Below are 27,385 nucleotides of genomic sequence, written 5' to 3'. Positions count from 1 at the left end.
CTGATTTTTAAAAATAGTACAAATTTAGTTTCAAAGACATTTAATATTTTTCCAATGAAATACATAATAGACAATAGACATTAGACATCTTATTAAAAACCTAACGTGAATCTATACCCTCTTAGAGTCAGTATCTGCTAAAGACATGCTAGCAAGTCTGATGTCCAGCTTTGACTCCGAGAAAGACTCTCTTCTAGCACAGATCAGAGATGGAGATGGCAATGTTAGTAAAACTGAAACTTTCATCAAATAATACAGAATTATTAAATAACAGCCCCGTAACTCTTACCGTTTTCTTGATTAAGCCGCTCGGAAATTACACACGCACACACAGACAAACACACATCTTGAGAATATTAAGATTGATTACACAACAAGGGAACGTGAATAAAATCAATGGTGACAAAGAATGTTTAGGCTGGAAAATTCCTCGGACGTTGGTGAAAACAATGTTTATACTGCATAGTAAGATGTATTAAGATGTATTGACATCAAGCTATTTTGAAGCTTTTGACTTCAGTGCAGTAACAACATAACAGATCAGATACATATTTCTCAATGAAGCTCTAGAAAGAAAAAACAACATTTCAGTCGAATTTTAAAAGGTCAACTTTCATGATCTCCTTTTTATCAATAACGAGCATGCTCTCCTATCAGAAGTTCCTAAAAATCATCCTCTCAGATCAAAAATGAAAAAGATCGGCAGTTAGCATTACTAAAACTAAAACGAGAACGACTGAGAGTGAAGAAAGACGCGGAGATGGACGCAGCTGCTCTGGTGTTTGGTAAAGCTAAAGCTAAGGATCAGCAGTGAGTGTTCATTAGCCTGGTGTTAAATATTAAGATAAGATATATCTAAGATGTTCTACAGTTTTAATTTAACATTTTAATTTTTCTGAGTTGTGGAAGAAGAGCAAAACACATCGTATTGGCTAAAGATAGGATAGCAGTTGCCACAAAATGCTATCTCAGTTGGCCGCTCAAAAATCCATGTTTTATTTACATCTGAAACCCCGTGTGACTGTGATGACTGATGATCCGTCTAGATTCCTTCTTAATTGAGGGTACAAATGGGCGAGATACCTATGATATATACTGTCCCCTATAACGGTTTGAAGTGTATGTCATTATTAAATGTATACGGAATAATCTTCTTATCCAGGGTTAAAGACGCCAAGCAACATCAGCTGTTCCTTGCCAAACAGAGGATTTTAGCCAGAAAACGGAAGAAGGAAGCATCACTGGAGAGGGAGGAGGAGGAGGAGAAGGGACTGGAGGAGTTAAAAGACATCTCCAACGCTGAAGGTTTATAGAATTATATGTAACCCAGGATACATAACATGAAGACTTTGTTGTAACGTTGTATGAAAAATAATACAGCAAAAACCGTTTTTATCGTTCATAACAGCTAAGGTTAATACAGCAAATAAAACACTGTTATAATAAATCAATACTCTCAGAAAGGTGGGTTCTATATTAATGTAAGTCACAAGACACAAGCGGGTCGCCTTCCATTAGTACTACTTGTAACGCATACACAAATACCTCCCAACAGACGCGGTGGTGACGCTCCAAGACTCCATTATCCACCTCATTGAGCAGAAGCACGAGGAGGAGAGGGAAAGTTTCATGAACATTGCTCACAAGATAGCTTCTTTTGAGGTGAGAGGATTGTTACCTGACTTTCATGAACATTGCTCACAAGATAGCTTCTTTTGAGGTGAGAGGATTGTTACCTGACTTTCATGAACATTGCTCACAAGATAGCTTCTTTTGAGGTGAGAGGATTGTTACCTGAGTTTGCTCACAAGATAGCTTCTTTTGAGGTGAGAGGATTGTTACCTTTCATGAACATTGCTCACAAGATAGCTTCTTTTGAGGTGAGAGGATTGTTACCTGACTTTCATGAACATTGCTCACAAGATAGCTTCTTTTGAGGTGAGAGGATTGTTACCTGAGTTTGCTCACAAGATAGCTTCTTTTGAGGTGAGAGGATTGTTACCTTTCATGAACATTGCTCACAAGATAGCTTCTTTTGAGGTGAGAGGATTGTTACCTGAGTTTGCTCACAAGATAGCTTCTTTTGAGGTGAGAGGATTGTTACCTGAGTTTAGGAGACGGTTTTAGTTTATGGTCAGTTTAGGGCTAATGCCTAAAAGTCCAAGACGTGGTAAATAAAGAAGTTCACCGACAGTTCCTATTATCAAATCTGTTAATTATCTTTTATCACTACGACATGTAGCGACAGTAGTATAGAGGAGTATAGTTTTAAACTAATTACAACACTACAAATCTATTACATTTATTGAGAATTATGTAATGTAACGTGATGGAAATATTTAAAACGGGCATATCCTGTCCAAACCCAGGATGCACTACATGAAGAATTCGTTGTAATTTTATTTGAAAAGCATTAATAGATATTCTAACCGCCATTATTATCCAGGTAGTCTCAGAGAAAGAACTGCTAGAGATAAAGGCTAACACAAAAGAGGAACAGGAAGCTCGAATAGTTTCGTTACGGAGACAGCGTCTCAGAAGTCTGAAGTCTATTAAAACTGCTAACGATCAAGGTGCGTGGTGTTCCCTTTAACATCAAGTCTTGTAACACGGTGTACATAGTTTCACTGAGTCACCTAAAACATGTAGAGTTTTGAATTATTTGACATCAAGCAGTTGATCTGATTTCCACCATGTAGATTGTAGAACTGTTTAATACAAAGTTGTTTACCCAATATAGACTCTAGACCATGTACAACTGCAATGGAATGATAGATATTTAATGTCGCTATTAGACAATAATATATTCCTGGACATTCCCTTTTCAGATGAGGAAGAAGAGCGATTACTTGAGTTTAAGGATCTCCAGGAGGCTTACCTTCTTGACGCTGTTGCTGTGAGAATACTTTCAGAACTATCCCATGAACAGGTAATTATTATATAAAATTCCATTATTTTGAAGTTTTTACTTTTCATTCAAGAATTTTGATGGTTGATTAATATAAAGTCGATTATATAAAGTGTGAGCATCCATCCTTAGATTACTCACCCGGACTCGTTACAAAATGTTTCAACCTGTTCCGCACCATGCGGTTGTATATCATATATTTCTTATTATACTAATATAAGAGCAATGAGCATAAAGAGAAGATAAAGAAACTCAGATATTAAGAAACGCATCATTCACAGAGATCAGATCTAACGGGGTTCAACTGTTTATCAATACACTTGCCTGTGTTCAAGGTTCGACCGGGACCGAACTGGGATTTTTTTCTGAATTTAAAAACATTTTTTTGTTAATTTTGTTAAATTATCGAAACACTTTTCGACGACTTATGTCGTCTCGCTTTATATATAGTAAGATACGGTATCTTAGAACTTTAGAAGCCATAATAAACCTTAATTGATATATTTTAGATAAATATTTATATTGGTGAGCTTGGGCCCAAACTCGCCTATATCAGGGGGATTAATATAGATCGCAAATACATATTAAATCGGTAACGGATTATAACTGCGAATTGATTAAACAACACGTACACTTAAACGAAAAGCAGACATTTGAACTTTTGTAGTACAAACTTCCACAGATTTGCCAAATAAATTAAATTTAAGAATGGTAAACGAACATCCGAGTCATGTGTCCACTGAAAAGTGCAAATGCTTATGATGATCGTTTCGAGACTATAGTCTTATAGTACTCTTTAAAACCAATTCGAATACAATTGCAAATATTTGTTAGTCCAAGAGTTGAAAAGTTGAACATCAGGTGCTGAGAAAATAATCTCCTGCAGAGCACAATTCTAGGAGTGAGGTGAGAAACTAAGCGAGTTAATTTGCCTCGACTTGAGAAATTGTAATCGACAATTTGCTCTCCTTTTTGCCGTAATTATTGTCTTTGAAAATCGTGTCTTTAGCCACAAAAGTACCGTTACCGAAGCATAGAGTTGGGGATAATTTTCCAAGAAACGTTTATCATTATGCGCATGAACATTTTTCCCAAATTTGAACTAATGATTACTCTTAGATTTTTTGAAAAATATATGATCATGATCGTAATATAAGTTATATGAAGAAGCCACTTTTATAGTATTATGAAAAAAACCATTATTCAACATTTGCTAGATGTGACCACTGACCACGTGCCATACCCTCGTCCCAGACAATTAATAGAACAATTATTTTAAATGAAAGGTTATTTTAATCTATAAAGCAGACCTATCAATGCAAATGACCACACAAATCATGAAGTTTTACACTTTGGTTTTATTTCATTATTTCTTAATCACGAAGAACGATTACATCATTGGGAAACGTTCTCAACATCATTTTTCCTATGCACACATAGAATCATAAAAGCAGCGGCATTATGATTATTTTGTTGTGATTATTATCTTTAAAGTTCGTAATACCTTTTTATTTGCTATATTTTCAGTTCTGACGAACATGTTTTGAATTTGTAAAAACTTACTGTCAAAAATCACGACTAGCTTCAATCCTGTTACAACGTTCATTCTAGTTATGTATTCATTCTAGTTATGTATTCTAGTTCTGTATAAAATGCGAACAGACAACAAGACGCTTTACGTAATAACAGATGACCGGGAGCGATGTATCTTCATCTTATGGAGCTTTATTACTCTTTTGGCGTCCTTAATAGGGGACGGCATCATTCTGGTAGCGACTATAAGATACAATGCCATCAAACTTCAGAAGGTTATCATAGCGGCGATGCAGCACATGGCTATCTGCGACCTTTTACAAACTGTTTTCGAAGTATTCCCAATCACTTTGGCATTCATCACAGACCGTTGGGTGGTAGGAGAACTACTTTGTGAACTTTCAGATAATGTGAGCTGGGCTGGTGCAGTGGTGACCCTGTTCCAAACTTGCACTCTGACAACCCTTAAGCTGATAATCTTGAAATACCCCTTGAAATGCAGAATGTGGTCGTCACGGTTCGGACATAAAATCTTTATTTCAATCTGGCTCCTAGCAGTGGTTGTTTACTCTCCAGTACTTATGGTGAAGATAATCTATCTCAGAAATACGGCTTACTTTAGTTACCATGAATATGTTTGTAACTATAGTTACACTTCACCAAATCTCCCATCATGGTACAAATGGTATATTCTGATAACATTACCTGTCGTTGCTCTCCTTCCCTACATAGCTATCACTGTCACATCAATTGCTATTCTGGTTGTCGCCAAAAAGGCTAGCTCCCAGCACGGACGAACATTACGGTGGGAGGGGGTGCTAACAGTGCTGCTAACGGTGGGAGTCTTGTTACTTTCCACACTTCCGTTCGGTGTTGCATTTATAACTTGGCTCCTCGGAGCAGAGCATGGCACTGGAGTGTGGCGACCAGTTATTTTAGTGCAGTACCTCAACATAATGGCTAACTTCTTTATATATTCCATTACAGTTAAGAGTTTTAGAAAGTTCTTAAAGCTGAAAATTTCCCAAATCATGCTGAGAATATCTACTCGACGAACACAAGTAACCCATGAACGAGCAGCACCACCTCAAATGCAAGTTGCCACTCAAGAACTGGGAGGTCACTAGCAAGATAAAGCAGTACTAGAGTGGGGTACACGACCTGCAAGGGATGACCAAATCACGCTGTCGCCATGGTTGGATACAGCGCTGAATCCTTCGCTATTAAAAACAGTTGGGGAGGACACTGGGGTGACAAAGGTTCACATGTCCCGACACTATCACAACTGCAAACTCTACCATTTGGCGGACAAATTCTGAGTTTTGCCCGGAAAATTTCAAAATTATGCCGCCAAAATTTTTGGAGGGCTAAATTAACAAGAAATGCGCCCGTTGTTTCGTTGTGGCGGACGCTAGATTTCCATTCACTTACAACTACAAGCTCTAATCAGCTCACTTCATAATATGAAGTATGAACATTATGTTTTAAATAGGGAAACACTTGTGATTCAATTCAATTGCCGTAGAACTTAATTTTTATCTGTAATTTAAGAAATTATAAGCAAAAAGTGAGCTATACTCATGTTTTATAATTGTACACATCAGTAGTCACATCTCCACAAGCACAAGCTGAGGGATGAACAAAGTGTAGCAAATATTCTAGATCTTTGCTCTTACTCTTCTACTTAACTACCAGTTCTGTGACTTTACACAGAATGGGGTGTCTTTTGATTAATGAGTTAATGTTAAATGTTAATATTATCAAGTTTAAGGAACAAAAATTGGTGGCTTTAATAATCGCACAATATTTAAGAATCTTCTTAAGAATCTTTAAAAATCGAATCTATAATTTTATATCTTACTCGTTACTTTGTATCAGGTTGAAACTGAGGAAGTAGAGAAGAAGTCCCTGAGTGAACAGGTAGAGGAGACGGCGGTGAAGCTGCTAGCAACGGTACAGGAACAGCAGGAGCAGGAGAGTGAGGACTTGCTCCACTCGCTCAACGAGATGGGTGTGGGACAGCTGAGCGAGGTATTGTTACAGTGTTATAGTGTCACAGTTTTACAGTGTTACAGTGTTACAGTGTCACAGTGTCACTCTGTCTTTGATGACCTATCATCATGGGAAAGTGAAAGGTTTAAATGGGGGAGAGGAAAGGGGGGCTAGGTGTCCCCCCCCCCCCCCCCCCCCTCCCCCCTCCTGGTCACTACGCAGTATCCCAATATTTCCTAACTCCTATTCCTTAGATCTGACCTTGAGAGGAGTTATAGTAGAGATAAACTTATTTCATAACTAAATGTGTAGAGGATTCGAAAACTCATAAAATTAATCATTGAAAAGTGAGCAATATCGATATTTTTCACACTAGCAGTTACTTTATCAGCACTAACGCAAGTGTATCAGGTCAGACAGGTGATACACGGAGATATATCGAGGTCTGTATACAACAATCTCTGTGAGGTTATCCTAGGAGCTCCAACTGAGGACGACTACACTTTCAAAGCAGATGCCATGATGGAGGTACACTTTAGCACATTTTTGATCATTTTCAGATCAATTTGTTTTTAATTTAAGTAGCTGGAGTATGTTCCTTTTTTACCATTTATATTAATGAATTTAAATTAAACTTTATATTTGTGGCAGCGTCCTTCAAAAGTCTTGTGTGGAATTAACGGACCACTCACTTCAGGTGAAAACAAAACGTGACAAAGATTTAAAAGCAGTAATGTTAATACGCCGAGAAGAACGGCGAACAAGAAAAGATAAGGACAAAGCAAACCTAACCGCCCTGCTAAAAGACCTAAACAGTGAAACCAACAAGTCTGTCGCGGAAGTTACCGAACAGTTTGAGCAATACAAAGCAGCGCTGGACCACCTTCTAAGCAAGAAAAACCTAACTAACCTCACGAAAGAAGAAGAAGAAATGCTGGCAAAGATCCAGGATATGCTATCTACTGTTAACGATGGAGACAAAAGTGAGGACCCCCTCAAAGGTCTCACTCAAGAGAACAGAGACGAGCTCTACAACCAGTTGAAGCGGGAACATCAGTCCCAGCTAAACCAGATAACTGCTCAGAAGGAAGCTCAGAAGAAGGCTATGTTAGCTAAAATGAGGGTGAAAGTGGCTGTGAAGGATAAGAAGGAGGTAAGTTCTGATAGTATTAATAATTAGAGGTAATTAGTGGTAATTAGTGGTAATTAGTGGTAATTAGTGGTAATTGTGAGATGATTTATGAAGAGTGTTATGAATGTAGAACTAGATGTAATAATGACAAAACACAACTTTCAAGTTAATTTTAATTTCAATTTCAAAGGTAGAGGAGGATCACATGAGGTCTATATTCGGGGACTTTGAGAGGTCCCAGACAATAGTACGGAGTAAGAGTGTTACAGGGCAGAGTGCTGCTAAAGAGAAACTAGCAGGTTGGGTGTCAAATGTAGATTACAGGAGTAATGAAGCTGATGGAATGAAATTTTTTTCAGATATTTAAAAATATGGCTACTAACTCGATTTTTTTATTTCTCAAATTCGAATCATAACGATTCAGCTGGCAACGTCTTATAAAACTCAGATACCTTACATTTAAAATCTCAGGTATTCTTGCAAAAAATAAGGAGGCTGCCCAACTTGCAGCACAAAAACGGGAAGAGCAGAAGAAGAAACAAGGGCAAGAAGAGAAGAAATCGGAAGAACGGAGAGTGTCGACGGAAGAGGCCAGTCTTCCTTCAACTCCCTCCTCGACCGAGAGACCTGGTGATAGATTACTGGGGTCTAGACAGGGCTCTAGATCTTCAATGGTCGAGGTTTGTTAAACAGTGTATTTATTTTGTTTGTTTTTGTACGTCCGTTTTTGGCGTAAAAACATAAACTTAGAAATGATTTCCATAATCAGTAATATGATATCAGACGCTATCATAGATCGGGAAATTTAGCGGTCGTCCACTTATATTTATAACGTGTTATTATAATTTTATCAAACACATTTCATTTTTGCTCTGAAGTATACGACTGTTTTCCTAATGTACAATGTACCATGTACAATTTACATTGAAAAAACAATATCCTCCAGGAGGGGGATATTTAAAACATATAAGTGATACGAAAGGATTTTATTAGCAGGAGCTTTCAAAATACTTGTGTAAATCGTCTTCAGCTGGGGATGATGTTGTGAAGGGTGATTATATATGATATCCTCCAGCTGACCGGTAAACTGGGTGACAGTGATAAGAAGGAACTGCTAGACTCTTTAGTACGACAAGCTACCTCAGCAGAGGTCAAGAAGACCAGACAGAGAGACAAGCAGGCTGAGCAACTTAGAGCTCGTATTAGAGCTAGGCAGATGGCTGGAGGGTCAGGTAATACTCTAGGATACTTTTACTAAAATATTTACTTTTTATGATTAAGATATCTAAGGAATGTCACGTGAAATTATACTCTCTTTCTGTATAATTGATTCTCTCTCTCTCTCTCTCTCTCTCTCTCTCTCTCTCTCTCTCTCTCTCTCTCTCTCTCTCTCTCTCTCTCTCTCTCTCTCTCTCTCTCTCTCTCTCTCTCTCTCTCTCTCTCTCTCTCTCTCTCTCTCTCTCTCTCTCTCTCTCTCTCTCTCTCTCTCTCTCTCTCTCTCTCTCTCTCTCTCTCTCTCTCTCTCTCTCTCTCTCTCTCTCTCTCTCTCTCTCTCTCTCTCTCTCTCTCTCTCTCTCTCTCTCTCTCTCTCTCTCTCTCTCCAAGTAAGTCCACTTACTTTTTTGTGTATACCCACATAAATAAGAGGGTGTGAAAAGGGTATTTAAGGAATGTCACTTGAGATTTTCTGGGATTCTTCTTAAATATTTGAATCATAATGAACGTCCTTTTACTCCTCTAACTTTCAGCCGGTGTAAAACGAGATAAAGTCCAAGAAGAGGCGGAGGAAATATTAGGAGCTATGGAACGAGACAAAACACAGCTTGATTTCGTGCATAATCAGGTGAGCACATGCTCTTATCACGTGTTCTTATCACGTGCTCTTATCACGTGTTCTTATCTGTTTTGTCACGTGTTTTATTCACGTGGTTCATGATCAACTGTGACCTGTTCTATCACCTGTTTTATAACATCATAAATATATAAACCATCATTCCAGGAACTTACAAGACAGAAAACCATAATAAAGGAGCGAATAAAGAGGATCAGAGAGAAGACCCTGACTGGGGCAGCAGCAGAAACCAGGCCCCCTCCCGGTCCTCTCAAACGACAACAGTCTGACCTAGGCATATCCTCCCATCTCACTGCAGAGGAGCAGAAGCTGTCTAAACAGGAGAAGATGCAGTTAGTGGCAGCAAGAATGCAGGACAAGTTTAAGAAGAGTGAGGGTGGGGACCAGGGTTTGGCAGCGCTAAGGGAGGATGAGAATCTGCAGTAGGAGAAGTCATGTGACAGTCATGTTACACTGTTTATGTGACAGTCATGCGACAGCTGCATTCAGTACCCTGAAATGATGACAGTATCAGTGCGAGAATTTTGTGAAAACTAGAAGGGAAGAAAACCTATCATAACTGGAAACTGGAAAGACGCTTGGTTCACAGTATTTTGCAAACGTTTGATCAAAAGAAAAAGCATTTTTCAACATTCAAAGTTGACTTTTTTCACTATAATTCAAAGTTGACCTTTTTATTTACAATTTTACAATAATTCGCCGAATGATTCTAAATATTTTAAATCGTGAGCTTTTATTTCGAGGATGCTCTAAAGTTTCTAGTAACTAGTAACCAATCATTTACGTAGTTTATTCAGTATTGATTAATTAATTCTACTTATTTTTCAGATACTAGCTATTTATATCATACATTTTTATTCGACTTTCAGTTTCAACATTAAATGTATTATAATAATTTGTAGTAGTAACATACATTTTATGCAGTTATAAAAATTATGGAGTGATTTGTATATTTTAATGTTACTCAGACTAAGATAGAGTAAAAACATGCATGTATTTGAATTTGATAAAGATTATATCAACCAAATGGTTTACTTTACTTCTTTCACCAGTATCTACAGATCTGCTGAGGCCTGAGGTCGTTATTTAAAATAAACTGCACAAATTAAATGTGCCGACCCCACTGTCTGAGCTGAGGTGCGGGTAATTAACTAAGTGTTAACACTGACAATATCTCGCTAATTGTAATAATAATATCTCGACAATGCTACCCAGACTCACGTGTCCCATCGGGACCCTCTACGTGGAGGAGTAGGGAGGGCAAATTGAGTTAATTGCCCCCGTATTTGTTTGGTAACCACTAACAATTGTAATTGCACAAGGTTGGAGCAGCGCTAAAACTTTTAAAAAGGGGAAAAAGAGAAACAAAGAAATCGCGGGGAAGGGAGAAATCATCGCCCACATGAAATATTGGATTATGGAAAATGGGCAATTAACTGCACGACTATTTACCGAAATGAAACAACTTTACAGTATGTATACTATTAATTTTTGTTGTTGTAAACTGTTGTTTTCCAGTAACAATAAGGGTTTTGAAACCAATATATGATTATAAACTATTAACTATAGTTTACAAATGCAATATATAGTTTATCGAACTTACAACTGCAGTAGAATTACACTGAATGTTCGAAATGTATAAGAAAAGTCCAATCATAGTTGATTGTCTGTCCTTCTAAGGTATGGTTTCATTTGAACTCAAATATTAATAAACTTTTTGAGCAATTTTGAACATTAAAAAATTGAAAATTTAAATTGTACAAAAAATTGAATACTCAACTTCAAGAGACTACTTTTTTAGTCTTTTGAGTATTGACAGAACTTTAGGGTTAGACGGGTTCCTGCTAGTGGTAATAACTAATAAGCAATGCCTCCCCCTATTTAGTGTCCTGTTATTGTTAATGACTTACTGGGCGGCGCTCAACCTGTCATTCCGCCTAATCTCTAATATATGAACATTATAGCCTGGGGTCTTCAAGTTCAGGTAAGTTAATGACCAGCGCCTTTCTACTTTAAGAGAGAACAATTTGATAATTATTGCCGTTAGCGACGTGGTACTTGAACTATTATTAATTAGTTCAAGTCCACGATTGTCGTGATAATGATATGACATGGGTGTTAAAATTATTGACATAAGTTTTTTGGGACCTGGCATTAATTACCGTCACTAATAAATGAACCTACTGCTAGAACCTTATCGAATCATTATTTTTCAACTGTGGCACGACCGTAATGAAGACCGTGATGTGTTAGTTATCTGGATTAATTGGACTTAAAAAAGTAATTATATCGTACAGAAGTTAAAATTAACGATATAATTATATGTGAGACGAAGGTTTCAGATCATTGATGACACGGTTTACGCCTATACGATACAGTATATATCTGCTATAATTTTTCATCTCCATAATCTTTTCCGCGGTGGCGTTGGTAAGTTACGTTCGGTGAACTCAAGAGCTACCTTCTTATTCGGCGATGTTTCGCACTTTAAAATAACAAAAGCTATGTTGTGATTTGGGGAAATGTGAAATCGGGGATTGGGACTCATTTTGGCCATGATATGTATTATGTACCCAAGTGAAATACATTATACAATGCATCAAGTTAATTCAAATTGTAATTGGTAAATGATCCCACATTTTAAACTCAAGTATTTTTGCCGCTAGCTTGTCTAAATCTAATTCTAAAATCTGAATCTCTCCGTCTAGTGATGGTAGTGGTACACTGAATCACACAGTATTAATTTCACTCGTTTGGCGATTTACACTCTTTTTGATCGACTGAAATAAAATCTGCGAAATAGAATCTGCTAATCGCCTGATCACTGCTTGTTTTAAGCGGCTAATGAGTCTAAAATCTAATTAAAACCAAAAAGAAACCAAAAGCTATTAAAGCTTGATTGACCATCAACGATGTCAATTAACACCAAAGTCGATCAGTCAATTAGCCTCAATTCTTATTTTCAGCTGAGGTAGAATTGTGTCGGTCATATTGTGTCGTTATTGCAGTTTTTTCCGTTCTAGTGAACCTTTCAGTATACTAAACATGATTAAATTCCTGCTTTTGCTATCTTCCTGTGCATCAGTTATTTTCACCGACCCCTGGTACAGTGTTTCCTACAAAGGAGATCTGAACCACTGGATACCCCTCCCTGCTAACACCACCCACGAGATACTATCTAGATCCTATCTAGCCAGCACTACCTCACAGTCCCTCTTTACCTTCCCCTTCTATAACACAACACGTGACGACAACATGACGTCATCAGCACGTGACGTCATCACGACAACCTCCTCTGGGTTCCTGTATCTGGGCACGTTTAGTGAGGTGCCTCACACAGGAGTAGCTGGGTACATTGCTCCTCTGATGGCAGACTTCATTCCCAACCCTCACAGCCCTCCCAAGATCAGCATTCTCTCGCTGGACACTGTCTTCGTGGTGGAGTGGAGAGATATGCAGCTGGAGCATTACCATGGTAATGAGCAGGAGCCTCCTGCATTCTTCACATTCCAATGCCAACTGTACCCTAACGGCACTATTCTCTTCCTCTACCAGAACATTCCAGTATCCCTTGCCTCCCTCTCGTCCTACAACCACCCTCTGGAGGTAGGTCTGAAAACAGCACCCCAAATACCCCAGTCTGCCCACGTGGAGAAGGAGCTGTTAGTGGAGATGGGGAGGGTGGTGTCTGGTGTTAGTGTGGTGTTATCACCTAATATCACCGGGTGTTGTGGGGAGGAGGTGAGGTTGGGGAGGTGGTGTGAGATGGTGGCACTGTGTGGGGATCTGCCTGCAGAGGAGGAGTACTTAACGGGTGAGAAGAAAGGCCCTGGTAATAGTTCTGCTGGTTATAGTTCTGATTATAAGAGTTCAGCTGATAAGAAGAAACCCTGGGATTCTAGTCAAGAAAGTGGAGACGACAGTGACCAAGCAGGGAGTGACTGGAATGTTTTTGTGCTGATGTTGGCAGTGATGATCTTCTCCGTAGCCATGGTTATTTCCGCCATTTACTTGTTTTACAGATACGTTATGAGGGGGAGACGGGAGAGAGTGGCACCTTTTAAGGAAGTACTTTTGCTTTAGTTTTATAGGTTTTTAGAATTTTGACATAGTTTTGTAAATTAGAAATAAAGCATGCCGGGGTTTTATATTATCATTAAGTGTGCTGTTCAGTGTTCATCCAAACATCACTGTTGTTTTCAAGCGATCAATTAGTTTGCAATTAGGACCGAATAGAAACAACAGTTTCAAGTTCAAGTTTAATTGACCATCATTTGTCATTGCGACCAAGAATAATGATATCATAACAATCAACATCAAGGTAAATGAGCCAATTAGTCTCAATTCTCTATGTGAGTTGTGCAAAGTGGTTGTCCCCATCTTCTTTTGCCAGACTTTTGCTCAAAAATGTTTCCTTCTTTGCAGTATGAACAGCCACGGTGGAGTTATTAACTTTCATTAAATTGTACTTTTGTATATTTTTGAATGGAAGCGTTGTACTGGTTCTGTTTTTCAAATTCTTTGTGTAAAATATTCATCACTGGCATACCTCAAACAAGACACTGTAATTTACTACCACAAAGACGGTTAGTCTTGTTAAGTCTACCTAAATTCTAAACTAGCTAATAAACTCATGAAGTACTGAACATTTCATTACCAGGTTCCATATATCATGAGGTTACAAAATTACTGCTAGAGTAAACTTACTTCTGAATTTATTTACTATTTTTCTGGATGCATATTTTTTTATCAATCATCTTTTTCTGAGCTGATTTGTACATGAGTTAGTTTTTAGTGTGTTGATTGAACTTGATAACTTTTGTATATAATGAATAATACAAATTGTTGACTATTGATTTAAATGTTTCTCTGCTTGTATTGCGTGATATTGATACGTACAGTTACCATTGTGATACGTACAGTTACTATGGTCACCCTGTTGTGAGCTTTGATCTTTGTTAAACACAACAACAAATGGGCCACTGCACGGCCTCTTCATTTCCCTTACAGGACCCCACATGGCCTTTATTACTGTGGTCTGTGGACCAGCTGCAAATTGTAGCTGATCGTATCCTAAGATCAGTTTGATGTGCTCGTCTGGAAAACTGATTATTTTCAGAAATTACCGGTTATGATTGATTGATTGTATAATGCAGATCACGGTTTTATAAAGTGAAACCTTTCTGCAATCCTGCAGTTTCCTGCCCTGATTAGGGCAATGCGCCAATAAAAACCATAAAGTACATAGTTTAACGACATATTTTCCATGTACATTACTTACACAAACGAAAAGCTTTGAACCACTCACTTCGTTCGAACTAGCTTAAGCTAGGTAACGGCGGTATCAAAAGATAAGTTCCTTTTGAAGCCTTTCTTGACCGCGTTTCAATTGTTGTACTATGTGCTTAATAATAAGTTAACAACACATAAACATTCTCACTGAAAATTGGTTCAAATTTTGTGCCGTACTAGATTTGCTCACACAAAACACGCTGATGTACTATTTTTACAAATGAACTTCACTCTTCTCAAATTTGAAAATGCTGTTCGTGTCCATTTTAATTTTTAGCAAGATAGTAATAAAATTCTGTGAACATTTTGTTACAATTCTGTTCTTTTAAAGTTACATAATTAGCCTTATTACGTGGTTACGTGGTGTTCGTTACTCGTTAGGTCAATGTGAATTGCAATAATTTCGTGTGGCTTCCAATGTATTTGAAGTGGAAATTTTATGTAACTTTCTGCAACAAAATAAATGTATTTAATTGTAGTTGTGAAAATAGTTTAAATCTCTATACATTTAAAAGTTTTTGAAAGGACTATAATTGTAGAGGTCACTAAAACGTGATTTTTAAAATATCGTTGCCATGGCTAGGATCAATGCTTACTTTGCTTAGGTTCGTGATGATTAAGAATGATACGTGGTGTTTGGTTGTATTGCACTCGGCATCCCCTTTTCATGTACCTCATATAGTTTGTGACGACAAAGTACTTCCACATACCTGCCTTTACAGCTGTAGCGAGTTCTCAGAAACAAAAGAGTGCTGTATATACCGTATACACACTATCACAACAACGGTAAAAGCTATCAGCTATATTGACTAACTCCATTTGTTTATTGTTTCTAATCAGAGCGACTAGTAGAACCAGTTTCTAGTTGACAATATATTGTCTTTTTTTAAATACAGCTTTGTTCATTAAGTAATTAATTTCAGTATGCACAATTCTAAACGATTTTTTTACACGATTTAAAAAATTACTTTTTGCACAGGAATATAAAAAGATCGATTTAAAATAAGAAGTTTTCCTTAAATTGATATTCCAGTTGGTGACAGCGCTTACGGTAGGGGAAGCGATAGCTCACCACTGGGAGATAGATTATAATGCTTTGTAGTGTGCTTTTTTAAACCTGTATGTGCTTTTTAGTTTTTACCTGTATTGTGCTTTTTACTGAGCGCTTAGTGAAAAGAAAGTAGAGTACAAGTTATTTCTGGTTAGGTGTGGGTAGAAAGTCACTTTTAAGGTTTACCATAAGTACGAACTAAGGGGTGAAACCGGAAACGTTATAGTTATACAAGATAACGGAAACGTTATACAAGCTCAAATGTCGTCATCCAGATATAAATGCCGCCTTATAATTAATTAATTATCACAGATATGAAGGTGTGATGAAGTTTTAGCGGTTTTACAGGTTTGGTGTTTACTTTTGCTATCAACCTTTTTGTTTACTTGTATTTGTAATGTACGTCGCGATCAGTTTAGGTTCGACTCCTTAAACCATATTCTGCTTCGATAAACGTAATATATTTCACATCAGAGGCAAACAAATAACTGTGGTGGGTGCATAGTCACACTTATTGACATAATACCGCATTTTTTAGACCATCGTCCGTTATTTGTTCTATCAGATTCGTGTACTTTAATAGTTTAATGAGATGTGATCGATAAGCCCATGACTATGGTTACTGTTAAACTTTTTTTCATGATGTAACACTTTTTTAAATCGGACAGCAGAATATATAAATAACTTTTTAAAATCAGGAAAAACATATAACAATTTCTCTTCCTAAATATATTCTCAGAAGTTCTTTATTCAGTACTATTATTACCATATGGGAAGTTGATAATGCCTTGACTTTTAATACTATCGGTTAAATCTTGGCAGATAAATACCTTGTCATGCTGGATCGCAATGCCTCGACAGATTTTAGTCAAGTTAGTTGCTTATTATACACGCATTGTGTTGGAATCTTAATCGTATGTTGCAAGGTTATAATTTATAATATTGAATACTGTACTTCAATTATGCTCACCAACTAGCTCAAACTATCCTGCCCATGTGTGAATTGTAAACCCTTCCATGAGGATGAGACAAAAAAAGGCGCAATTAAGCTGAACAATTCGCTAAATTTGCAGCCTTTAAACTTACTATTATACTCCCTGGTTTGATTATTATAAATAAAGTTGCCTTACACAATTAAATTGTGTCTAACACCATATTTACCTTACTCTGTGTAGACATATTACCTAGAATCATCCTCATAGAAGGTTTTACAATTCCCACATGGGCAGGATAGCTTGAACAATTGATTTGGAAACTAACGTAAGGAACAATTGTTACCATAAGTTCAAGTTTTAGAACTTTCAGTTGAGCAGTAAACGAACCACTAATTAGTTACTGCTGATAAATTAGTTACATGTAACACCTCACCACCGATTAAACGACGAACGTTACCTGAAATTAATCACCTAATGAATGAGTTTAAGTAAATTTTACTGTGCCACCTAGGTTAATTACTCACCTCTGAGCTGAGTAGCCTTAAATTAGATTACCAGTCGAGTCCGAATTGTTTTTCGTTTTTTTTAACAGCGTCGTTTCTTGCACACATACGTTTAATAATTTAAGTACGTTTAGGATTACATACTTCATTTCGTTAAAACTACGAAAGCTTACTCGAACCGGATTAGTTTTAAACTCTACCAAGATATTGAATGTCATTTATATGGCATTAGTTTGTGAACACCCCTTATTTATGTTAATTTTTTTAGTTTGCTGATATAAGTTTACCTTTTTTTCGATTTGTACATTATCGCCTGAAGCTGTAATATTTGCCAGTTGAAATGTTTGTTGCTTTATAGGATACTAGTGTAACCCGTGCTTACGGCCGGGACTTCACTATCGCAGTTGAAATCCAAAAGTATAAACCCAGGGGAGAGAGAGTGAGAGAGGGAGAGTACGTGGGACGCTTTATTATCACATTTGGGTCTCCAAATGGTCAATTAAACCACTTACTATCGACTGATTTAAAAAACCTTAATCATTAACTATATCAACAACAAAAAACCAGTCCCATAGCTCCGGACAACCTTATAACGTAATTGCGGCACTGTGGCAGTGTGGACTGTGGCATTTGCGGCACTCGTATGCGGTACTTGCGGCACTATCATATGTAACATGCGACACTTGCGGCACTAATAGTAATACGATAATGTGGCACTTGCGGCACCAACATATGTGGCACTCTTATAATCACATCTGGTCAGAATTTAATATGTGGTACATTATTGGAACGTTGTTGTTTGATACAATGGTTGAAATGAGGCTGACCAATCTTTAACTTAAACTATTCGAATTTTAATGATGAATACGATCAAATTCTCGTTAATATAATTTGACCAAAACCCATAATCATGGGTAGAGTGGACCGCTGCCAGTGTCTCTCTTTCCCAAACAAAAGGAAATGATATTAATTTGAATAACCGTCCGCAAATGCAAAATGATACCGAGAATGAAATCGATCACTCGCTTTTCCCATTCATTCACGGCTTACGAATTTTAATAAGTTTCGATTAATTACATCAATCACATGCTGTACAAATCTCTTTGGGTTGCTTTCGGGTCGATACCTAGTATTTCGGGATAACAGTGGTAGTTAGTGTCCAATTAGCTGATGTTTACTGAATCTTTCTTGCCGAGTACAGCTGCATTCGGGTAGTTCTTCTTAATCTATTACAATTGTACATTGATTTTTACACTCATTCAAGTTGTCATTAAATTCATATATAATGCCATTTAACTGTCGTTGGAAAGCAAAATTTGTTCGAAATCACGAATGAGCAAAATTCTGACCTTTCGCTAGTGCAAACTTTGAGCGGACGTTGTGTGCTCATACAATATTTATCACCGTAAATGTTGGCATATTGCCATCAAAAAATATATAAAACACCAATATTATTGGTGTTTTATATATTGTTTGATAAGCATGGGTTCCAGAAAACCTTCTCCCGATACTCCTGAAACTTTTGTTTAAAAATTACTATCGATTTGGTCAACACCTAGCTGCTCAGTAAAATTTCAGATCTCTATGTCAATTTTAATGCATGATTTTAAGGCAACTGAATATGGCGATTTTGGGTTTTTTACCGAATTTTGTATAACATGCTGGCGCGTATTTTGCGCAAATTTCTTAAAAACCTCCACATAACTTTTTTCTATTCCTGTCATCTGACATTGAATTAGAATTGTTTGAACTTAACATATGCCTGCTGAACTACCTACTTTCGGTGAGTTTTAATGCCTGAAACGAGTAAAGGGGGTATAATAGTATAGGGGGTAAATAGTTTAGTGAGTATTAATGGCGACGGTCGTGCTTGCTAGCACTGTGATGTTTTGTTAATGTGATGTTTTGTTATAATGATATACCACAGTTCTCATGTCACCCCTGCCCTTATTGTTAGTCGTTATTCTGCAATTATAATTGTCAAATTTAACCAAAAAGTCTCAGCTTAAACCAAAGGATTGAACCATATGATAAAAGCTTTGTTGGCTCTGACAATTATATATCTGGCCATTGTTCTGCACTCTGCTTTTGTTACGAAATTTTTGATAATGAGAAAAATATATTTTTAATTATTCACGAGACTTTCTACAAAGGCTTTTTTATAAACATCCCCCAAATATCTGGAGCCTTGATACATATCAAAGCCAAGGCTTTGTTTGCTCTGACAAGTATATGTCTGGCCATTTTTCTGCGACTTCTTTGTTCTCATATGCACACTGGGAACCTTGCGGCTTTGCCCAAAGCACGTACTTCATTCTATTTACACACCCTCCTTGAACTCCGAGAGCCACTCCGCTTTTGGTGTTTCAGTAGCAAGTCTTGAGGCTGAAGGGTAGCTGGCCCCTCGAACCCGGTTATTTATCGACCTTTACTGGTCGACCTTTACTAAACTCATCTGTTTAAACTGGAATCACCGAGATCAGATTACCGTACAGGGTAAACTATGGTCATTGAAATAGGAGAAGTTATAAGTTGCACGATCACTATTTCCTGAGACTATAAAAATTTCTTGCCACCAAACAGGTCACTCGAATGATTGGGGAGACCTAATCAAGTACAAGTACAAGTACCATTATTCTGTACTCTTCTTTTGTTTTAAAAAATTGAACAATTAGAAAAATAAGTTTTTTATTATTCATGAAACCTTCTACAAAGGCTTTTTATAAACGTCCCCCAAATATCTGGAGCCTTAATTTATCCCATATAATGACTACAAGTTGTAAAGAAGACTGACTAATAATTCACATCACAATTCGTTTTATTTCGGGCAATTTGTTTTTAAGTCCGTCTGGTCTAACCTCATAATATGTAAGTATGTAACATGCGGCACTAATATGTGGCACTTGCGACACTATGATATGTAATAGTAATAGTAATAGTAATAGTAATAGTAATATGGGCACTATCATATTATATAATATGCGGCACTTGCACAATTAAGTGAGACACATTTGTGGCATTCTTATTTGGTATTAGACTAGTACCATAATATGCGATAAGACCTCAACTTCTAAAAATAATAACAGCGTGGAAAAAGTATGAGATGCTTTTGCAGAGATTCAAAACCTATTACACAATTAAAATGGTAATTTAGGACATACAGAAGGTATTCTGCAGACACAATTTCACCGCTAACAACGATTTTAAGAATGTTAAGTCATCTGAACATATAATGAACTTATTCCAAAACGTATCCATGTTTCTTCTTATAAGTTTAATCGTTAATGATATAGTTACAAAAAAATGAATGCTCGTTGTATTAATTATTTAATCAAGAACAAAGGATGAAATTGTAATTTGAAGAACTCGAGCAAAAATACAAACTTTCAGTTTCACAAACTAGTGCAAACATTTCAAAAGTAGACACAGCATCGATCACTAGTTATACATTACAACAACTATATCTCAATTAGCAAATGCCAAATATTACATATTATGTTAGTGATACAAGTGCCACATGTTAGTGATACAAGTGCTGCGTGTTAGTGCCGCAAATGCAATATTGCCGCATTTACGTAATAAGATCGGCTCCATAACTCTTACCTTTTTTTATTAAGCTGTTCGGAAATTTCCAACACACACACGAACCCACACACTTTTTCACTTTTTGGGATTATATATGTAGATAACATTAGTGAGTTGTGGCAGCCTGTTATGTTCGAGTTTAATAAATTTCTATGCGATTTTGTACTTCGTAGTTCGTATTTTGTTGAATTAAATGTTTATAATTAACAATTTTATGCCAGCTAAATTGCCGCGACTCTAACCAATTTCTCAGTAGTAGATAATCAGGTAAGAAAACTCAATCGACTAGTACGAAGAAGGACAGTGGAAGTACAATGTTACGAGCTTTAACAGTTCTAGGATGCCTCTTTGGGGTACTCCGTGCGGAATTAACTGACAGTGACTACAGAGGCTCGTACATGTCCGTACCAGGTGATCAGATGTCATGTGGGGGCTGTTACGGATTCGCTGAGGTATGTTTCACTGTGTTTCACTGTGTTTCACTGTGTTTCACTGTGTTTCACTGTGTTTCGCTGTATTTCACTGTGTTTCACTGCGTTCCACAACAACGGAAGAATTTCCGATGATGATCTAGCGGTGGTTTAATGAAACATGTGGAGGCTGTACATTGTGCCTTACGGCTTACCTCAATAACATTCTTAATTAATATTATATATTATATAACACATATTATATACAAAAGATAACTCTGCACTCTGCAGGCTGCAGTAATAGAGTGGTTTGCTGCAAACACAACGGGTAAACTAATACCCCTGTCGACACAGTTCTTTGTGGACTGCATGGAGGACGACTATGGTAATGATGTTAACGGGTGTAGTGGAGGTGTTGTTACTGATGGTAAGATCTGTGTCATAAGTAATATCTTTCTTTGTAATTCTTTTGGTTGCCTGTTTCAGATAATCAAACATTTAAAACCGTGATGTTACCACGGTGATATTCAACACCTTGTCTTGTTCATTATTATGAGTTACTTTTCAGGACTCAAGTACTTGCTGACTTATCAATATCACCCGTACGCTGAGGATTACCCCTACACTGGCGACTGTAAGTAAATACCGCCAAGTTTAACAGTAACAGTTTTATAATCATTCAAGTTTTTAAAAGTAATTGAAATTAATTGCTAAATATCAATTATAAGTAGTTAATAAGCTCGTGATCCTTTTGGATATATTGAAGAAATAATTGAACTTAATCGCTAATTAATTATGAATAATTGATAAGCTCGTCTATTTGGATTGCTTACAACTCTTCCCACACTCAGGGAATTCCCAGACATGTATAGATAACGGAGTGAAGGACAGAAAAAGGAGGAATGCTCTGGCTGATGTTTGGGTGTTTAACTACATTCCCTTGTCCAAAACAGGTTAACCTTTTCAATAATCAGCAGTATTAACTTTAACTTTATTTACTTAAAAACTTGATCTTAATTGACACTTTAGACACTATTTTCTTCTATTTTCTTCATATTATATGGGTTAATAAATGTTTTGTTCAGCTCAAGCGATGAGGGAGGCATTGCAAAATGGCCCTGTGATATCGTCAATGTATATCGGTGAAGAAATATTCGGCTGGGATGGAAGTAAGCATTCTTTTAACTTCAAATTTTATCAAATGAAATTATAGTCAAAGTTGGATGATTCTAAATAAAATTATTGACTATCACAAGTTTTCTGATTGTAGTTTTGAAGTATGTAGTTTTATGAGTCGCTCAACCTGTTATTCCGTACTTATTACCTTATATTATTCTTATTCGTGATATTATCTTAATTCCATTCGATGGAAACTATGCTCAATTTTCATCCAATCAACCTTGAGATTTCAATATTTCCAGGTACGATCAATACGGACACAACTTGTGCCACCTCTCCAGCTGCTCACGCTCTGACCTTTGTTGGGTGGCAATCTAACAACGAAAACCCTTACTATATTATCCGGAACAGGTAACAAGTTACTAGGTAACAGGTAACTAGGTAACAGGTATCTAGGTAACTAGTAACTAGGTAACAGGTGACTAGGTAATTAGTAACTAGGTAACATGTATCTAGGTGACAGGTAACTAGTATATGAAATAGCTGAAATAGTAGCGCGGGTAGCAAGTTATGACCGTTTCGTAATTCCTTTACAATTGTTTACTCGACCCATTCGTACACTTTATTGGGTGTGATCTTCAGAATCTGATATATTCGTGGGTAAACTGCACAGAATTAGAAATCATAGTTAGACGAAGACCACTTTTAATCATGTTAATTAATCAATTGATGTTAGTTAACAATCGACAAATCCTGATTCGTCCAACCGATGATAAGACTTTTTAAACTAAGACCATAAAAGACCCATATTATCAGTTCTGTTCAAACTGAAATATTTCTCACTAACAATTCTCACTAACGTGTATACCTTTACAGTTACAGCGAGTACTGGGCCGATAAGGGATATGCTAACTATGCTGATAACGAAGAGAACACCTACTGTAATTACCAGAACCATGCTGTCACACTGTCAGTGGGGAGACGTCATGGTTAGTGCATTTATTATAAAGTTATAAATAATGGGGTAACAAATATGATAAACTGAATTATTATTGTAAGTATTGGAGATTTAATTTTAATATAGCATCGGATTCAAACGGTGTTATTTTATAAATAAATACTTTTGTTTATTAGCATAAATCTAGCTACGATCCAACTTATAGTGTTATAAACTTATAACCCACCCAGACCTGGAGTACAGTAACCACAGTAACCACCCAGTAACCACACAGTAACCACAGTAACCACCCAGTAACCACAGTAACCACCCAGAACTGGAGTACAGTAACCACAGTAACCACCCAGTAACCACACAGTAACTACCCAGTAACCACAGTAACCACCCAGTAACCACACAGTAACTACCCAGTAACCACAGTAACCACCCAGTAACCACACAGTAACCACAGTAACCACGCAGTAACCACCCAGAACTGGAGTGCAGTAACCACAGTAACCACCCAGTAACCACAGTAACCACCCAGTAACCACAGTAACCACCCAGTAACCACAGTAACCACCCAGTAACCACAGTAACCATCCAGTAACCACAGTAACCACCCAGAACTGGAGTACAGTAAGCACCCAGTAACCACCCAGTAACCACACAGTAACCACACAGTAACCACAGTAACCACCCAGTAACCACAGTAACCACCCAGCACTGGAGTACAGTAACCACCCAGTAACCACACAGTAACCACCCAGTAACCACAGTAACCACCCAGTAACCACAGTAACCACCCAGCACTGGAGTACAGTAACCACCCAGTAACCACACAGTAACCACCCAGTTACCACCCAGTAACCACAGTAACCACCCAGTAACCACACAGTAACCACCCAGTAACCACAGTAACCACCCAGCACTGGAGTACAGTAACCACCCAGTAACCACACAGTAACCACCCAGTAACCACCCAGTAACCACAGTAACCACAGTAACCACAGTAACCACCCAGTAACCACAGTAACCACCCAGCACTGGAGTACAGTAACCACCCAGTAACCACACAGTAACCACCCAGTTACCACCCAGTAACCACAGTAACCACCCAGTAACCACAGTAACCACCCAGTAACCACAGTAACCACCCAGAACTGGAGTACAGTAACCACAGTAACCACCCAGTAACCACAGTAACCACCCAGTAACCACAGTAACCACCCAGAACTGGAGTACAGACTAGGGTTTGGTAAGAAGAAGTTTGACGATGCTAGGGAGGCTTGTCAGACTCTTGATGGGGACTCTCCCGCTGATAGAGGGGGCTGGGATCTGGCTGTTATTCCTACTCAAATGCATAACTTTGAGGTGAGGGATGTATTTAGTTTTTATGTAGATTGTATTTTATTTTTGTGAGAACAGACGGTACGTTTACAGAAATCAATAATTGTGAATTTAAACTGATTTAAAATGTCGATAATGTGAATAAATGATGATCGATTCAATTGACATAATAGTTGACAGTGAAAAATTTCCCCATAAATTCATTAATTTAGAACTTCATTCTTACAGTATCTAAAATCCTCCTCAATAATCTCACAGGTATACGATTTGTTCACACAAACGTATGGTAGCGACAAGAAAGGAGACGATTCTTTTAATTTTATCTGGATCGGCATGTTGTGAGTCTGAAACCTTGTCTATCATATCTTACTGTTTAAAGAGTACAATATTATTCATTGATTAATTAATTACATTTCGTAATCTTGAATTTTCAACACCTCTATTATCAATATTTTAGCAACAAAATATTCAAAGGAGATCACGCAGAAAACCTCATCATCTGCCTTTAATTATATGTCGATTCTTTTTAATCTTACATTTTATCGATAACATCTCAGACAGCAACCTAAAACCACACACCCAACCACATACACTAACTTAGTGTCCCGACCACAGCAAGCAGCAGTCACATATCATACACTAACTTAGTGTCTCAACCACAGCAAGCAGCAGTCACATAATATCATACACTAACTTAGTGTCCCGACCACAGCAAGCAGCAGTCACATATCATACACTAACTTAGTGTCCCGACCACAGCAAGCAGCAGTCACATATCATACACTAACTTAGTGTTTCAACCACAGCAAGCAGCAGTCACATATCATACACTAACTTAGTGTCTTAACCACAGCAAGCAGCAGTCACATATCATAAACTAACTTAGTGTCTTAACCACAGCAAGCAGCAGTCACATATCATACACTAACTTAGTGCCTTAACCACAGCAAGCAGCAGTCACATATCATAAACTAACTTAGTGCCTTAACCACAGCAAGCAGCAGTCACATATCATACACTAACACAGTGTCTCAACCACAGCAAGCAGCAGTCACATATCATAAACTAACACAGTGTCTCAACCACAGCAAGCAGCAGTCACATATCATAAACTAACTTAGTGCCTTAACCACAGCAAGCAGCAGTGGGTGGATGGTACAGATGTCAACTACGTAAACTGGTTTGATTACAAGTTGAAGTATTTCCACACAGCCATGATGAAGGTACACCCGGGTAACGAGAACCGGAGGGGAAAGTGGACAACCCGAGCTAAAGTGGACACTTACAGATTTGTGTGCAGTCGCTACAGACAAGGTTCATTTAAAATTCTGTGATTTGAATCAGCGGATCTCCTAAACTTTCTTTAGGAAATAGCGTCTTTTTGTTGTTGCTATTTTGGTGATTATGATTAATTTCAGGAAGAACACTCATTGTTTTTACAAACCGCATTTAATGTTCAGAGCGATGTCCAAGAATTTCTCAAACTGCAGTTGACAATGCAGAAACACTAACGATGTTTGATGCGGAGGGGGTCGTCACAAAAGAAATAGATGTAGGCACTGTCGCGGTGGTCGAATGTATTTCTGAGTAAGTGCTCCCAAAATGTTGACTTTACCCTCGTATGCTATGTACTTGCATCATGAAATACAATTCTAACTATAATTTGTATACTATATTTTTATCCGCTGACAGTCTTATATTATAAATAATATTGCAAGTCTGTAATGCATGGGCTCATTAATGTTATTTATACTTATAATGGATCTATCCTGACAGAACCAACAGAGTTGGACCGGAGACAAGTAAGTGCCAGGGAGATGGAACCTGGACGGAACTTCCAGCATGCAAGTCGGGTAGGTCTTGTTTGTTTTTTCTGTTCTTACCATGGTTACTGTCTTCTGGATAAAATGAAATCATGTTTTCTGTAGACAAACTTATAGATTTTCATGTAAATTTGTATGACATATCAGTCGATGAAGATGAATACCATCATTTTCATTCAACTTCATGTTTAAAAACTTCATGTTTACTAAAAAGCTTTACGATGCTTTAATCTTAACCGTCTAAAACATCTGAATTTTCAAATTGAATAAATTTAACTACTCAACATTAACACCTCAGCCGTTGTAAACAACAATTGTAAGATGTTGACTGTATCTGACATTCCCAACTCAAAATCGGTGACTGGTAAAGAGGTCGAACCCGGGTTTGTAGCTCCAGGAAGCACTTTGAAAGTAAAGTGCGCTAAAAAGTGAGTTAAATTGTTGTTAATTGTTGTTAATTGTTGTTAACCGTTAATGCCTTTCGTTATTTTCAAATATGACAACTTAATTTCAAAATGATTATCCTACAGCTGTAAAAGTAACCTGCGTATCATCCATTTCACCATTATTTGGTATTAAAATCATCTACAATTCAGGCTCAAGCTGATAAACTCCGGTGACTTCACGTGTTCTGAAGGAGAGTGGTTGAATATTCCTACTTGCGAGAAGAAGCAAAAAAAATCAAAAAACAGCAATAAGAAGGAAAAAGAATAAATCTAAATCCTAACTGCTTGATATGTGATATTAGCTTGTGACAAAACATCATTTTCCTAAAACTATGATTGCAATGTTGTACCGGGTTTACCATCTTATTTTCGTGTGTTTTGAAACAATACTGCTTTTGTGGATACACTTTTAGTTTTCCACAATTCCTGTCGAAATTTCTGCTATAATAACATTTATGTTCAGTATTAAATGAGTTTTGTTTCTTAGTTTTGGTGATATAGTATGATATTTCCTGAA

At 37.3% G+C, this 27,385-nt stretch overlaps 3 protein-coding genes across 3 annotated transcripts in view; all 3 read left to right on the top strand.

Moving 5' to 3' along the window:
• Window positions 1–10,442, top strand: part of LOC134825542 (uncharacterized) — a 71,351-nt gene extending 60,909 nt beyond the window's left edge. Inside the window, exons 49-62 of the mRNA XM_063837774.1 lie at window positions 126–223; window positions 683–810; window positions 1,163–1,305; window positions 1,556–1,662; window positions 2,447–2,573; window positions 2,829–2,929; window positions 6,320–6,472; window positions 6,845–6,961; window positions 7,131–7,586; window positions 7,756–7,864; window positions 8,037–8,245; window positions 8,641–8,797; window positions 9,314–9,408; window positions 9,565–10,442. Of these exons, the coding sequence (XP_063693844.1) occupies window positions 126–223; window positions 683–810; window positions 1,163–1,305; window positions 1,556–1,662; window positions 2,447–2,573; window positions 2,829–2,929; window positions 6,320–6,472; window positions 6,845–6,961; window positions 7,131–7,586; window positions 7,756–7,864; window positions 8,037–8,245; window positions 8,641–8,797; window positions 9,314–9,408; window positions 9,565–9,843 (2,279 nt within the window). The 3' untranslated portion in view covers window positions 9,844–10,442. The remainder of the gene's footprint in view (window positions 1–125; window positions 224–682; window positions 811–1,162; window positions 1,306–1,555; window positions 1,663–2,446; window positions 2,574–2,828; window positions 2,930–6,319; window positions 6,473–6,844; window positions 6,962–7,130; window positions 7,587–7,755; window positions 7,865–8,036; window positions 8,246–8,640; window positions 8,798–9,313; window positions 9,409–9,564) is intronic.
• Window positions 10,443–12,462: 2,020 nt separating this feature from the next.
• Window positions 12,463–13,500, top strand: LOC134824780 (plexin domain-containing protein 2-like). Its single transcript, XM_063836756.1, has one exon. The coding sequence runs from the start codon at window positions 12,463–12,465 to the stop codon at window positions 13,498–13,500; it is 1,038 nt and encodes a 345-aa protein (XP_063692826.1).
• A 7,534-nt stretch (window positions 13,501–21,034) lies between these two features.
• Window positions 21,035–27,338, top strand: LOC134825045 (uncharacterized). The gene is made up of 14 exons (XM_063837125.1): window positions 21,035–21,235; window positions 21,485–21,620; window positions 21,762–21,827; window positions 22,045–22,146; window positions 22,279–22,362; window positions 22,615–22,723; window positions 23,189–23,301; window positions 24,484–24,623; window positions 24,858–24,937; window positions 25,735–25,913; window positions 26,060–26,186; window positions 26,376–26,452; window positions 26,721–26,850; window positions 27,019–27,338. Exons 1-14 carry the CDS (start codon window positions 21,098–21,100, stop codon window positions 27,134–27,136), a joined length of 1,599 nt encoding a protein of 532 aa, XP_063693195.1. The 5' UTR covers window positions 21,035–21,097; the 3' UTR covers window positions 27,137–27,338.
• Window positions 27,339–27,385: the final 47 nt, after the last annotated feature.

This window comes from Bolinopsis microptera, chromosome 13 (genome assembly GCF_026151205.1).
Source record: "Bolinopsis microptera isolate Bmic1 chromosome 13, MBARI_Bmic_1.0, whole genome shotgun sequence".
NCBI lineage: Eukaryota > Metazoa > Ctenophora > Tentaculata > Lobata > Bolinopsidae > Bolinopsis > Bolinopsis microptera.
This window is presented reverse-complemented; position numbering and strand designations above follow the sequence as displayed.